This window comes from Acanthopagrus latus, chromosome 23 (genome assembly GCF_904848185.1).
Source record: "Acanthopagrus latus isolate v.2019 chromosome 23, fAcaLat1.1, whole genome shotgun sequence".
Classification (NCBI taxonomy): domain Eukaryota; kingdom Metazoa; phylum Chordata; class Actinopteri; order Spariformes; family Sparidae; genus Acanthopagrus; species Acanthopagrus latus.
In genome coordinates this window covers 14864333-14881135 of record NC_051061.1, presented here as the reverse complement: position 1 = coordinate 14881135, position 16803 = coordinate 14864333, and the positions used below count along the sequence as shown (strand labels likewise).

Below are 16803 nucleotides of genomic sequence, written 5' to 3'. Positions count from 1 at the left end.
CTGTGTCCAAGTATGACACACACAGAGGAACTTCATGCTGCATTCAGGTGCACATTTTAAAAGGAGACTTATCTTGCTTTTTTTGTTCTTGGCCCTTCAGTGTTTTATATATATTTATATCCTCTCTCTAACACAAAACTCTTTTCCTAATTACTTGAGATCACCCTGTCACACATTTACCTTGCAGCTAGTTTGGCACATAATTGTGCACAAGAATTGACTTTGCACAGTTGCCCTGTTATTGTAGGCGATGCTGGGTGGGGGGGCTTCAAGAGACACTAGTGTTTCAGACAGTGGGGGAATACAGAGCTGCTGCACTGGACAGTATGAGAAAACTGTTTTTTGAGCACTGAAACATGTAATCCTATTGGAGTAGCAACACAAAATGTAATTGTGAACCTGAAAATGAGAACAATGTCCCCTTTAACTCAGAAAACTGTATCTGAATGGCCTTGAAGGTTGTTTTGAAATGAAAACCTTTTTTGAAGCACATAAGCATGCATTGGTTATCATTTTCGTGTTCTTTCACCACAGTATTTTAACAACTAGATACTAAAATCACAACGTTCCTTTCATTAATATATACACGATATTAAATAATAAAAAATTAGTAGCCTTTAGCTGTTTAACTGCTGCATTTTATAACAATCACATACTGCAGATGTGAGATATGTAAACATTAGTAAAAATAAGATGAAGTGATAGTTGGAGAACCCCTGATGTAGACCGATGAGAAGTGCAGCTTGAACCAGCCAACAGTCCCCAAGATTTACCCCAAAACTTAAGTTTTGTGATCAATACACAGTGGGGACATAAAAGAGAGACAAAAGTACTTGAACTTGTTTTCAGAGTTGTCAGGAAAACCACAGAGACTGACAGCCAAGAGTTTACACACAGCATGAAGGCAAACAGGCACATCAGAAATGTACCTGCTTTTGTTCAAACAAAGTACTGAAAGACAGAGAAACCACAGCGGTAGACACTTTTGTTCAACACTTAAGAGACTTTCAAAGCTCACAGACAGTCTGTTGCTGAAAAAGGAGCTTGTTCAGGTTAGACAAAGTCGCAGTGAATCACACTCTTGGTACGCTTGGTATCTACATGGGTGGGCAAGAGATGAGTGAAGTATTTTTCACTTTGATACTCGCTTGGGCTTACCTGTAATGCTTGATGTTCAGATCCTATCCTAAATGTTTCTTTTTTCTTTCTCCAGAAACACCAGAGGCTCAGTCTCACTTGGTCTCTTAGGACAGGAAGGTGAGCAGGTGCATTTAAAAGGGGTCACATTTCTGATGATCCATGATGTTAAACTGTGCTCTGAGGTATAGATGGTGCAGCTTACCCTTCGATACGCCTCGAAGTAGTAATGGAAACGAAATTGAAAATCCTGACACTGAGATGTCTAAGGCCGCACTGCAAAGATGTGCGCTGTGGTTTTCAGAGGAAGATGTGTTGCCGGGCGTCGTTCCTGAAAATGGACCTGCTAAAAGTTGTCCAGGGTCTCCCTCCTCCAGGAGACAGGGACAAATAAATCCTGCTCTAATCATGAAGGCTGACTGCCAAACCATGATGTTGGTAATGAGGATACTACGCAGACACAGATCACTGACACTCATTTAATCACGTATTCATAGAGTCGCTCACACACCCACATTCACACACAACCTGCCCCTGCTTAAGTTCCCTAAACTTAAATAGATTATACAGACACACAGATCTATATCCAGTAAAACTTCCCTTTGATCCCACAGGGGTTTCCGACTGCTCAAGAGATTAAAAGACCAAACGAGCTCATGCGTCCTTCATACATATGAGGGGACAAAATAGCAGACACATACTGCAACATTGTGTGAATATCAAGTACCAAAAAAAAAAATGGAGCAGAGACACCATTTTCCCCCTCTGAGAAGAGTCACCCCTGCTTGGAAAGAGTGAGTAAAGGTGAAATCCTTCAAGACTTCCAGGCGCATTTTCCTTTTTTTTTTTTTTTTTTATGTAAAGGTGTAGCTTTGAGGAAGACATTTAAAACAGAAGAGAAAAATCTTCACAAACAAACTAAATAAACAAACTCTTCATTTTCATGACTGAATAAACTGAATAAACAAATTGACCTTGAAGGACAACACAATTTCATACCATTTTACTTTGTTTTCATGTGGCGTATCCTGCCACCTTTCTAGCTTCAAACAGTGTTCTGGGACTTACTTTCTTCTGAGAACCACTTGTTTATTCAGTTATTGAAACTGAGTTTTTACTATTCCTTCATTAATATTGTACATTTCAAAAATGAGTTTGAATTTCCAAAACTAAGCAGTGCCCCTTTTATACCAAGCTGTCAACCACAGGAGAATTGTATTTACACTCTAGGGTGCATAAATCCTTGGCTTTCACTTATAATAATAATAATGATAATAATAATAATAATAATAATAATAATAATAATAATAATAATAATAATAATAAGTTTATTTATATAGCACCCTTCAAGAACAGACATCACTAAAGAAATAAAGCGCCAGAGCAAAAGGCATTAAAGGCAGACAAGCAGCTAAAACAAGAGGAAAAACAAAAAATAAACAAAACAAGTGAACAATTTGGTCTTCAGCTGCTTTTTAAATGTGCCAGTAGTGTCCACAGAGCCCAAGTCCAATGGGAGATACTTTAAGACTGTAGGAGCTACTACTTCAAAAGAACAGTTTCCTTTTGTATTTATCCGTGAGCAAGGAACAGATAACAAACCCTGATCTCAGACCTCAGAGTCCTACTTGTTTTATATTGCAGGTTCCTGAGAATACAAGGCTCTACATGTGATTGCAAGGTTCTTGACTGGATTCTGAATTTGATGGATAGCCAGTGTAAAGATATACGGATTGGTGTAACATGAAATGTCGATTAATCGATCAAAGGATGTCTTGCTAAGACAAGTGAAAAGAGTTACTATAATTGAGACGAGAGGAAATAAATGCATGAATAATCGTCTCCAACTGAGGTCTTGACAAAAAAGGGCAGAATTTAGTCGCCAAACTGTTTATATTTTGGTCAAGACTCAAGGTCTACCTAATTTAAAATGCCTAGATTGCAGAGGGAAGGTTTGACAAAGAGCCAAGACTTTCTATCACTTTTGGGACAATGCCACCCTGGGCAGAAATTAGAACTTCTGTCACTGCTTAGCTGTAGATAATTATCAGCCATCCAATATTTTACAGAGTTGAGGCAAACAAGAAATGTATAATTAAATCTCATCTGCATAGCAATGGTACGAGATATCTTTAAAATTGCGTATTATCTGCCTGAGAGGAGGAAAATTTGAAGCAAACAGCAATGGGCCAAGAACAGAGCCTTGGGGAACCCCACAGAACGAAGACTCAGTTGATGAGGCATAATCCAGTTATACCCTTTGCTGCTTGGGTCTGTCAATCAATTATCAACCATCAGAATTAACTGTTGATAACAGGCCCTGTATGTAAGACTCACTTAGCTTCTTCTGACATAAAATCAACTGAAAAAAAAAATTAAAGACAACTAATCAGACCAGTGTTATTACAGCCCAGTCACCAGAACAAAGGGTTGGCATTTTACATCCCTGCAAACCATGATATGTTCAAATTGGTACTAGCCTATTAGGATTTCTACAATTCCTGTCATGTCAAGATCTAATTAGAGCATTTCCTGTCCAGAGAGGTGGCGGCAGCGTTACGGCTAGGCGAGAGAGCTGCCAAGTCAAAGACCACTGTCTGAGACTGCTTTTCATCATTTGCAAGCCTGAAACTCATTGATATTTATATTGAGGTGTCAGGGAGTTTTTCAGCCTATATTATGGTGACAGAATCAGTTCAGGCAAAACATGATATTTTCCTTACTCTAACCAAGTTGTTTTTATGTCTAAACCTAACCAGACCATGAAATTGAAAATGAAGAAACCTAAAGCTGCAACATAAAGAAGTTTTTACATATCCTTGTTTGCTGAAACCTACATTACCAACATTTTGTATTGCTCTGAGTACAGGTTCTATGCCTCATACATCAGGTTATGTGAATGTCATTGAGGCTGTTTACTAAAAAGCAGCTTTGCCTTGGTTACCAGCTTTTAGAAAACAATGGAGTGTTTCTGCTAAGAGCTTTCTAAATGAACTTCCATGGCTAACAATGACATGATGAATAAAGAGAAGATACACACAAATAGACACACACACGCACGCACACACACACACACGCTCACATGCATTGGTGATGACTGATTACAGATCATCAAAGAGTCTCATGAATCTTCAATATGTTGTTCCTCCAACCCTGGAGATGAGTTATAAAACCTCAGCCATTTATAATTCTGCACAGTGGAAGGAAACAATCTCATCAAAACAACATCTAAACAAGGATCCCCCACTTCATTGTTCTTTAATGTGCACATGAAGAGTGTTCAATGAACCGTATAATATGTGTATATATCTTAGACACTAAAAGTAACACTCAAACTCCACTGTAATGAGGCCTTAATCTGCCTCATAGGACACTGGCCTGAGCTGGATGTCAAGTGTCTGAAGGATAACAGCAAATAGAGATCGCTTTTAAAGTCCGAAGTAAATCCCCAATCTCAGAACGAGTGTGTATGTGTGTGTGCCAGTGTCTCACCGTGGGCGTCACGGTAGTAGGCATGAGTGACACTGCGGAACCGCTCCTGTCCGGCTGTGTCCCAGATCTGCGGGGAATAATAGAGGAGGGTAATCACTGAGTAGAAGTTTCTGTCATTTTAATAAGTCCTCTGTTTGCTCAGTCATGCTGCTGGAACTCAGTGCGAACCCTCCATCCAACTTACTCCTGTGAAATTAAGTCTGGAATATGAAAATTGATATTGAACAGTCTTTAGTTCAGCATAGAATGGATCAGTAGTTAAAGCTGCATTCACTGGTTTCTCTCTGGCTAACTGGGGTCAGCACATCATGCTGTAAACACAATATTTGCATATTATCACCATATAGTTATTATGTCTAACATCTTTAGAAACAGTCATGCACACATCCAACAGACATGGAACAACACAAGCATTAATAGGGTGTTGTGTTTACTTCCACCTGATTGACCCCAGCCCAGCTTTTTCCTTTTGGTCTCCACCAACTCCTCAGGGACTTGGACCATATTCCCATGGCAGCCATTTTCCACTGACATCATGCTCAGGGTGGGAAGTGCAAAGGTGATGCTGATGTTTCCCAGTTTGCAAGCCCTATAAATGTTAGGAGACTGACAAGTTGTTGTCATCTCACCAAATGTAAAGGGTACTTCTGGAAAACCTCTGGTCTATATTTCAAGGTAGAGCAACATATTTGCCAACCTGTTAGCTACTGTTAGACTTGAACTAATGGCTAGCTGGCTCGCTAACACTGCTGTTTGATTGTGTTGAATGACTCCATAGGAAAGGTGCAAATTAATTCTAAAATATCAATGGACACAATGACCCAATGTCCTTCCAGGTTATCACTAACAATTGTCTTTTCATTTCCTGATAAAGCGAAAAGAAGTGAAAATATTTTTGTCAGATTCCTTATTTTAATATGATATGTAACCTGGACTAAACAGTTCATGTTTGAACTTCCCACCAGGAGCATAACATCAAAGGAAAATAGCCACCTCGCGAATAGGGTCAATGACTTTACTGATTAAAGTAAACTGAAACAGTAAAGTTGAAGGCTGTAAAATCAAAACAGTGAACTAAAATATGCTAAAACACTCCATAGAGCAGAGCGAAAACAAGGTCAGATGATTCTCTGTGGGTTCATCGCTACAAGCAACCCCTCTTACTTGCAGTAATTTCCAGTCTTTCTATAAAAATATTGATTTGTGCACATTTAGGGTCATGTCACCATCATTCCTAATGTGTAGCTCAGTCTGGGTCATGTTATTGAGTATGAATCAGCCATATTCAATGTCCTATTGTCCTACCTCAGTGAACTAAAGCTAATTAAGTCTCTCTCTTTTTTCCCCATCAGGCTTTTCTGTGTCTCATCACAATTTGCTCCAGCGGCAGTTACATTTTCTTCTCTCCCTAGAACAGACCTGTGAAGGTTGACTGCACTGTTTTTTTTTTTTTTTTATACTAACTAGTCATTCTTTTCCTTCTTCTTTTCTGGACACTGTCTTCTTCCTCGACCTCTCTCTCTCTCGCTGAGACACATCAGCTTTGATGCCCGTTCTGCCTCCTGATTGCCTCCTGGGGCAACCGTCCCCCCAGGATCCAAGTGGCGGTAATGAAGAATGGCAATTACAGGAGGAAAAAATAACTCCCTCTCTCTCTGTTTGTAGGCTCTGCAAACGGACTTTGAGCCGATAATCCCATATGAATACATCACAGGGCAAAGGCCCACTCCACCAGCCTCCGTCAACCACTAATTAAGATCAGTAGGGGTGACTCACATAATTACTTGCTCTCTTTGACAGAAATATCAAACATGTTGAGTTCTTTTTCAGTATGGACAGCAGTTCTTGGATGAAGTGATGAGAAAGTAAGAGAACTTGAAGCCTAATGGAAAGCTTTCATGGAGGTGGATACACCCAAATTATCTCTCAGGTACTTTTTGTATGAAGATCACTGACTGTCCTCACAAAGTAAGGTCAGTAAACAGCAGGCCGAACTAAAGCTAAAATAGGTTTTATGTTGGAGACAGGTGGGGTTGGAAACAGGATCCGACAGGTGGCTACAGCGCCTGAGGGTTTGGAGTCTGATTCTTATTTGGTTGACACCTTTCGCTTGACGACGAATCATATAGACACTTGTTTTGACGAATTCTTACCTGAAGCTTCACCTTGACTCCATCAATGCTCAGCACTTTATTCTGGAAATGAAAGAAGAATAAATCATAAGTGACAGTGCTTAAATTGAAATCCTTTTTCAAGATGGAACTCACTTGAAGAGAAACAACCTCAGGTATGTGTGTGTTCGTTTGTGGTCAAACACCTTTCTGAACAGTCTCTTCCTCTCATCCACCCGCCTCACTCTCCCTCGCCTCTCTCCATCAATATTGCATGTCTCCACCTCACTTTGGCCCCTTTTGATGAAGCCTCGCTTCTCCCCTCAAGAGGATTAACCCCCTCTGCCCTCCTCGCATCCCCCCGTCTCTCCATCTTAGGGAGACATTCCTCTGATCTCGGCTTCGATCTGCTCCACCACACAGAAGAGCGAAGCTGAGCCAAACGATGTGCAGTTTGCCAGGTCAGACTCTGTCTTGATGGCTGGATGTACAAAAGGTCAAACAACCCGCCATCAAATTCAATTCTGTCTGGATGATGACAGATGTTGGATTGAGTTAAAAGTAACTCCTTAACCTGGTCAAATGTCTTATGCCTATCAAGCTCATTTTTAACCAACATGTAAGAACAAAAAACGGCTCCTTATCTCCTAATTTGACTTCAATCAGCCCTATTTACAAAACATTACAGTAAGAATTTGACCAACATGCCCCAACATGCTCATTTGCACTTCTGACCTATGTCAAGAAGTGACTTAGATGAACTGCCTCGAGACCTCGGCCCCTCACCTCATCGATCAATATCACATCTGTTTCCACAACTGGAGGGGCGTTCGATCTTATTGATATACACAAGAAAGATTTATGTTGAGATTCTTCCCAGAGCTTATTGACCTGTTTGTGGCACTAGACGAGCATCCTCTGAGCACTCTGGATATCTGTGCGATAAAAATATCATTGCAAACTGTCTAATCTTTGAGATATTGTTCCATACAGCAAGAAATCTCTGCCTGTCTTTTTGTTTGTGGTTTACCTGACTTGAGAAACCTTCATCCGATCTACTTCACACTTTGCAGGTTTGTTGCTGTAGACCGAAGGAAGTGAGGCGCAGAATTTTGTGCAATTCGGACCAACAACATAAAATGTCCGACTGCACCAATTTTCAGGTCTCCAGTACGGGGGAAAAGGCAGCGTGCCTTCCTGCATCATTTCCATTTTCCGTGAGAAATGGCTGCTGTAGAAAAGAGGAGGTCAAGATGTTCTTCAGTGACCCACATGTCGGCCTCCTTCTCACGTGTGGATTACATCACCTGCTGCCACGGCAACCCTCAAAAGACTGCTCCTATCATCATCCCTTCTAAGTTTTTCCTGAGAGCCGCTGCTAACCTTCTAATTCTCCCCCGATCCGAGAAGAGAAACAGAAGATATTCAACCCTGACAAGAGGCTGATAATCTTCCAGTGGAGCACTTAGAGACTGATACGGTCTTTGTTGACGCGTTCGGTTGATTTACCTCCCCGAGAGTAACAAAAGGGGAATCTCATACATATTCACAGGCAAGTCGAGCTGCAAGCTGGTTTGAAAGTGTGCTCTGATAGGGATCGAAGTCTCAAAAGACTTTTTCCCTGTTGTTGTTGTCACTGAAAACAACTCACAATGTGCTCGAAGGCTTCATAAATATTTAGTGACCCAGAAAGAGGGGCTCATGAAAGCACTGCGGTGAGGATGTCAGGTGGTTAGTCAGGCTTGATTGCACTAATAATTATATTGGATTTGTTAAAGTCCCCCTCCAGTCAGAAATATGTTTTGCTCTTGTTAAATGTTTGAGCTTCACCGTGTCGGATGATGTATGTGCAGAACAGAATTTTTGACATTACGAATAGTACATCGACATTTTAGGGCATTTATCAGACACTTTTGTCCAGAGCGATTTACAGTAATTCGTACATCTGTTCATTCACTGATGGTGGTGGCTGCCATGCAGGGTGCCGACCTGCACATCAGGAGCAGTTTGGGGTCCAGTATCTTGCCCAAGGACACTTCCACATGCAGACCAGGGGAATCAGACCAGCGACCTTCTGATTAACAACACAATGGCTCTACCCCTGAGCCAGTGCCACCCAAGGAGACATCTTGTGTCCAGCAAACCCACAGCAAAAATATTTGCATTGTGGTACTTTTAGTGAGGGAGAAGGAATGGATGCCATTTCAAGGATTTAAATGTGGAAATAAATTAAAAAAAATAAAAATAAAAAAATTGGAAAAAACATGACACACATTAGAGAATTCTTTGTATGCCTTGATACTTGCTGGGAGAGGATCTCTAACTAAAAATCAAAGTGAGGACATTCAGCCTGTCTGCTCTCACTATCCCATAGATTCTGGCAGCAAGGAGTGGTATAACTCAAGAAGAGCAACGACGAGCCGGTCACGAGGGAATGCAACAGCTGAAGATCTGTTTTTATCTGGAAAACTACATATCAAAATTCCGACATGAAGCCCCGGAGGAGAAGCCGGTAACGATGTGGAGCAATCACAGTCGTTATGGTCTGTGTTGCTGCGAGAGGATTGAACGCAGAGGCATACTTTCTTTCATCATTTTGTAGATTTACTTTCGCTGATTACCATCTAAATGGCATTTGTATGCGTCTTACATAAATATAACATGATGAAACAACCAGGCAATTGACTTAATTTAATTGACTGTTTCAGAACATGGGTAAATCCAACCACAGGTGCCTGAATCCACCCCCCACGACTACGCACACAAGATATTCAAATACTATATTTTCTATCCAGTCATGATCCTGACAGCTGAACTTTGTGCATCCGTCATTACCGAGTACCGATCTGATATATATTTTAAATGCTGCATACTAACTGCATACAGTTGTACAGGATGCTGCTGGGAGATAGCGGAGTCATGTTTCTAATAAATAAGTTGATTTGTGCACTGGCCAATACTGATTCCAGCACTAATGGAGGCTTCACCGATATCTGGTATATTTTGTGTTCTGAGGATGCAACATGAGGTAGCTAGAGGAAAATCAATTGTTGCTTCTGCATGTCATTGGTTAATTTGAGATAGTTTGTCATTTGTGACTGTACCACAGTGATTTACTTGTTGCAGTCATGATTTCAATGCAGTGTTTCCAACAAAAATCCTTTACTTGGGTGGTCTGGCCAAAAGGTATACTAACATAGTTTTAAGGGTTTTTTTTTCCCCTTCATATGTATGACAAGACCTGAGCTGAACACAAAGCAGACTGCTTGATTACTATAAGATAAATATTGAAACTTCAAACTTTTGTATATGAATCATTCTGCCCCAAGCTTTTTGATCACTGTAAGCAGTTTTTCCACCGTACATGAAATGATCCAGTTAAGCACATAAACAGATTCAGTGAGCATGGAGAGAGCGGTTTGAGCAGGATAAAAAAAAAAACTATCTGAGCAGCTTTAATGACTACGTTTGCTGTGGTAAGACAGGGAATTCAGGTATTGTAGATAACACGCTGTCAATCTCACTTCAAGTAACACTTTGTTTTTTTGTTTTTTTTTTCTCTACTTTGCTTGTAAAACGTTGAAGCTTGAGGAAGTTTTGGATGCTGACACAGCTCTCCTCTGTAGACACGGTTAACTTACAATTTAGAGAGAAACCAGCTGAGAAGCTTGCACCACTTTCAGGTCAATTTCACTCCCTGAGCTCCGGCGAAGACCGTCCAAACACAATGCATCTTTAAATACAAACTGCTCTACTTACAGACGCTGGGTGCCAGCCATTTAATGCCCCTATCTCTTTTCCCCCACAGGAGCATGAGTGAGAAGGTACAGTAGGTACAGAATGGCTCTAACAGCACTTCACGGGAATCATAAATTACAAATGCATGCAGAGCTTTCAGAGGAGCCCCTTTAAGTGTGAGCCAATAAAACATTAATGGCAGCGGCATGGGGAAAAGAATAGGAGCATGATGGCCGGAAAAAGGTTAGGCATAAAACAAATTTGCAGTTTTGGTGAAAGAGAATGAAAAAGAGGCTGCATAGAGCAGATTCGATGTTCTTTTCTTTTGCTCGGGGAGCTCGCTGGCGCACACAGCTGCCTGGCTGCTCAACACACACGTCAGAAATCAATGCATTGGGGGAAATGAGCTACAGAAGTGAGGACATGGAGGTACAGAGGGGGGAAGATCTCTGCTCTGTAGTCAGCTCCACGTCCAGTTGTCAAGTTTTCTAAGTCATGCTGACACAGACATTATGCACACATTCGCACATACAGTACCCACAAACACACTCAACCTCTTCACCCTTCCTGCCTACAGAGAAGATTGGCCCTTCACACTAAGAGGTTTCATGCATTATGGATACAATCTTACATTACAGTTTATGTAATATTGTATAGAAATAGTGATATTTTTTGAGGATGTTTTTGAGGAAAAATATATTTAAAGAATGTTTGGGAAGGTTGTATTTTTAGCCTACAACCACTAGAAGCATGACATCAGTGGCTACAGAGGATTATATCTATTAGCAGAAACACGGGAAGCCCTGCAGGCTTTGTCACTTGAAGATGACATCAAACATAACCAACATTTTCTGCCCCGCATCCCACTGTTCAACCCAAGTCGGCTCCTATTTGTACATTATAATATATCTCGAAGTATACGCGTAAACCTATTTCTCACCAAATGAAATGTATTACCAGTCCTTTTTAGTTTGCGTCATTCCCTTCCCTCACACACATCTCATGTTATAGCACTGCACTGCCTTTGAACATTCTCTGCTCTTTTATCCAAGCATAATGCCATTCCAGATAGTCTCTGCTTCTGTAATCTTCATTCCAAATCAGATCATTACGTCGTGCACATATAATTCGATGTACTGAAATTGAGTCAAGCCAAAAAAAGATCCTCCAAAGTGCTGTATTTACCAGATTACCTCACATGTAGGTAAGCTCCCAGCTTGTATTCATATATTGCATTACGTTGTCATATGAATATATATTCAAAAAAAGTGACACCTTGGTAATTTCAGAGGAGAATTACAGACATTTCCTTTTGTATACATGTTACAATTGGAAGTTCAACGTTCTATGAGAAATATGCGAATATCTAAATAACTTCTCTCCTCCTCTACTCGCTCCTTCTCTCCTCTCCTCGATTCAGCTTTTGTCAGCATTTTCAAACCACCAGACACTCTTTTCCAAATACTTTCAATTAAGATGCACTGGATATTCTCCTGGAGACAGAGATGGCACAATAAATCACTTTGTATAGAAACACACAGACACACACACACAGAGCAACCTATAGACACTATGGGACTCATTTATTGATGGGCTATACTAGCTCATGTGGTAACAATGTTTTCAGCAGACGACCTATATTTGTTGGAGAGCCGCAACATTATGAAAATAAATACATGAAAATACATTTCATTAAATACATATTAGTGCAGTATTGTTCATGATGGAACACTTATATGTGTTGGAGCTCCGGTTCCTCAATGTGAGTCTCATATATCATTTCACTGTATTATTTTGGACTATAATTGAACGTTGTTTAACATCGGTCTACTTCACAGTAAGGTCTCGAGATGGGGGGCTTGGAACAAATGTTTTTTGTGCTCATCAGTCACAGCTCTGACTGAAAAAGCCAAGTGTGCTTCAACAGAAACTTCTGACTGTCAGCGTAATAGCCGGAACCTTCATGTTATTGACTTTTTCACTTGAGTGACCTGGTGAAGTTGAAAACAGAGACTAATTGAAAGCACAGTGGGCCTCGGGGCCCTATTGCAAAGACAACCGCACTGCTGTGCCAATGTGGGCTTCCTCACTCGGTTCTGTGAGAGCAACAACAGGAGGGCTAGAGCAAAATCTGGTCTGAGATCTTCTTTGCATCCTAACACCATTAGGAACCACATAGCAATGGTCAATAATGTATGTACATGCAAGCTAGGGATGCACAGATTGTGAAATTCTGGACCAATACGCTGGTTACGATGCAACCCCGATGATCTCATTTGTTTATTCACTGTTCAGCGTGGTGAACTAAATCGTCCTTCTAGTACTCAAGTTACTGATTTACCTGAATCACTTTGCTCTTTTTCCATGTTTCATATTAGAACTGTTTCCTGGAAAGAGGCACTTGTTTGTACTCAATCTTTTTACTAGTAACTGCAGCAACATGCTCATACTCACACAGATACTGTCTGTGATCTAAAACCTGCCTTCAGGTGGTAAATACACACAAACACACTCACACAGCACTTTGTGATGCCGTATCACAGATCCATTATTCAGCTCAATACTGTGAGGGGAGGCCTTGACCTCTCTGAAGCTTTTCCCTGGGATCTTTTCACACACTGGCACGATACAAATCAAATGGCAACACAACGAGGGTTGGGTATAGTCGCTGTGAGCATGTGTGGTGGTGAATCACAGGACATAGCAGGCTGCGGGGCAGGCTGTTGGCTGGAACTCCAATATTTCTTGTGTCCTCTATGAAACTGTTTTGTCTTTCATTTCCAGTTTTCCTCCCCTGGCGTTCAGACATTAATATATAAAACACAAATGCAATATAGAAAGGTAGCCGCTATAGGCATGGCCAAACTGAAAATGTCTCAGTGTCTCTCCTCTCTGCAGTCCCTCGCATTTTTCTCAGAGAGAGCACTTTCGTTTTATTTTGGTCCAGTATCATTTCTGGACTTCTCCAAAAGAATATCTGCCAACACATATGCTGCTCAGATTTATTACAGTTTTTTTCTCAACCGCTTAGCCACATTTCCTAAAATCATGCACCACTTTCTCAAAAACTATAAAAACAAAAAGTAATTCACCACGCTGGGCTTGTACAACCCTCCAAAACTTAACACTTCTCCTTATCAAATGTTGCAGTCAGATGGCACACAGAAACCATCGAACACGCAGACCAGATCCACTGCTAATCGTGCCGATTCAGTGCACTAAAGAGCCCCAACTGATCATGATCTGTATCATCTGTATCCATTCAGAAAAGCCTATAAATAACTCTAGTTGGCAGGTGCACAAATGTAAAAGCAAAAGGTAGAAATACGATAAGTACAAGAACAGAACTGTCAACAACGTGCCGCTAACGTGTGTCTACGTCACATGTGGCATTAGTCCTGGTCCAGAGAGCAAAGGAATCCAGACCTGGATAGACTTCACTGAACAGTTAGCAGAGCTGATCGCTAAATAGGGTCATAATCCAAGAATCCTTATCAAAACTATAAACTGTGACTGCTCCCCCACTCGGGTAAAGAATGTCTCAATTACAACAAACCAGTAAAGCTTCTGCAGCACATTAAGAAATCATACAGATATCTTGATGCAACTCAAGGTCTCTCTGTCAACCCTGAAACCAATGTTGCATTATCAGATGTACCATTTGTCCTTTATGAATGTATTCCTACAGTATGGAATTTAAAAGGTGCATTTCAGGCAGTTGGTCCAAATATTTGAGCCGTGTAGTCACACCACTACCAGCATTAACAGTCCCTCATCTAGTGTGGATGCCTTATCTAAATGTGTTAAAATGAGGCCCACAACCTAGGTGTTACTACTGGCTCAGAGTTGTCTTTTGATGGCCGGGTGCCTAATACTCTCTCTATGTCCAAATGAGACGTTTAACCAAGCGGTTGCTTTCATGGCGGATCTTACAAATGGTCATACTTGCTTTTTATCTTCTCCAGATAGCTAACACAGGTATCAGCAGGTGAAACGTCTTAAGACTAAAGCCACACAAGTAAGTAACCACATCACACCGATGCTTGGAACCAATTTTAAAAACTGTACTACTTGTTTTTAAAACCATAAACCATGGTTGGAATCCTGCTTTTCCAAAATCTTGACAAGTCACTGATGATGACCTGGGCTTTTGTCTTGTAATGCACTGAGTAAGACTGAATGTAAACAAAACAACTTCATATGGCACCGCTAACAAGCAGTTGCACAACCTGAGATGTGTGAAGGAGTTTTTATGTTTTGTCGCAATAAAAATGCTAAACGGAAACAACAAAACCATTCGGCACGTTTCAATAAATCGGTTTGAAAGGAAAATTCTCCTCCTTTTTATTTTCCTCTTCACCATTTACATCTCGAGGCTTCTTCGTCCAGCGACGTCTCCCATATTCCAACAAGCCACCTCCCACCTCTTTCATGCCGTGGTTAAATATTCATGGTGCTCCTCAGGGCTCACCTCTCTAGATCCCTGTGACATTATGGCAGCAGGTGACAAAGCTGCTTTTCATTAATAACAAAAACACCTCCTGAGGCAGAAGTGAACCCTACGCCTCCACACACATAAGTTTATGCATATACGTACTTGATAACTTTAAGGGCTGAGGGTCATAAACCAACACAACTAACTATAAAACTAGACAACCCAGCAAAATTGCTCCAAGTAAAGGTCACATATACATATAAACACACAGGTAAAGTGCCTGGTTCTGTGCCTCTGACTCTCACTGTAGCTCCCATACTTCATCTTCTTAATTCAATTCATTTTTCCAAGCAGAAAAACATTACTGCTACTCGATGGCATGATCAAGCTTGGCACTTTAATTGCACCCACTCAGAGAAGGCAGGCAGGCAGACAGGCTGGCAGAGTGGATAATGGAGAAATCAGTCAGCCATCGTTCGGGCTAACTATAAAAAGGAAAGGAAGAAAAAAAAAAAGAAACGTATAGAAGCTGGAAACAAGTGAGAGACAAGATGTATGAAGACTGTCAGGAGTGAGGCGATGGACTGTCAGTGACACGCACAATGACGGGGGGAGTATCAAAGAGGAGCAGAAGCTTTCAAAACACAAAGATGTAATCACAAAGTCGCTGCCTGATTTTCTATGATGGTTCCTTTATCGTTCCCTCACATGCCAGAGCTGCCTCTCTCCCTGCTGTCTGGTTTTCCATCACTCGCTCTCTTAAATGGACTCTTACAGACTCATATAACAGTGTCTGCAGGATTTAAATCCTCAAATCCTTCCAAGAAGCGATATTAAAGACTTAATTAACAGTGGAGTCAAGTTTTATTGTCCCATGGGGAGGAATTCAGTGTTTAGCAAGGTTTAAGTTTAAGTGAACAACAACATAACTTCCTGTTCTGTTCCTTGCAGTTACATACAGTTCTTAGTTCTTAGCATTATGATATTTGGAATTGACACAATAACCACAAGCAAACACAGAAACGTTCAGTCAAGTCTCGTCTTTGTCTTTTGTCGATACTTTGAGAGACTCAAGTGCCTAACTCCATCAGCATCTTTCAACTAATCAAGGCAGCAACCTCTACTTCTCTGCTTCTGTGATATAAACTCCTGCTGGTTTGTGATGTCAACAGAAATGCTGCACAATCAGTTTGTTTCGGCAGAGAAGGAAAAAATCAACTGCCTCTGAAGCAAAGTATGCAAATGCACTTGTTCCGAGGCGCATCTAGCTGAGTAGCAGTAATTGCTGGATGACTAACATCCACTTGTTGGCATGAGTCAGTCTCTCACAAACATGCGGTCTGAAGATGGCGACCCGATGCTCCTCTGAACAAACGTGTTGACGAAGGTTTCTCAGTCATCCAGGTCGTGGTGATTCTAAGTACTGTATCTGTAGGCAACTGGACGGGTTTCAGGTTTCTTGCAGATGTTTCAACTCTCGTCCAAAAGGCCTCTTCGGTTCTAACTAACTGAAGGGGAGTTGCAGGCTTTTACACGCTGCGTGGGAGTGTCCTTACAGAGTCTTTACAGAGTCGTTAAGGACACAGCACTCAGAATCCTCTGAACAAAGAGATTGTCAGCCATTAAACAGACACTTCAACATGCAGAGTGTCTCAAAAATCTCAAACAAGGGACGCCAGCTCTGATGTCAGCGCATTGATGTCAGAAGCAGCCTACAGTGAGAGTTTGGGGGTGTATAATGTACACACACACATGCGCACAATCACACACGCATGCACATAAAGTCTTTTCCAGCCAGAGATTAAAAGTAAAGTGATTCATATCACGCTTGTCCTAATTTAATCTATTTCAGAGTGCCATCGCTGACGATGGACTGGCTCATGAGTCAAT

The 16803-nt window shown here is 41.1% G+C and overlaps 1 protein-coding gene across 1 annotated transcript in view; it reads right to left on the bottom strand.

Moving 5' to 3' along the window:
• Positions 1-16803, bottom strand: part of LOC119013455 (ras-related protein Rab-26-like) — a 60076-nt gene that overhangs the window by 27885 nt on the left and 15388 nt on the right. Inside the window, exons 3-4 of the mRNA XM_037087999.1 lie at positions 6783-6824; positions 4630-4696 (exon numbers count right to left, since the gene is read on the bottom strand). Of these exons, the coding sequence (XP_036943894.1) occupies positions 4630-4696; positions 6783-6824 (109 nt within the window). The remainder of the gene's footprint in view (positions 1-4629; positions 4697-6782; positions 6825-16803) is intronic.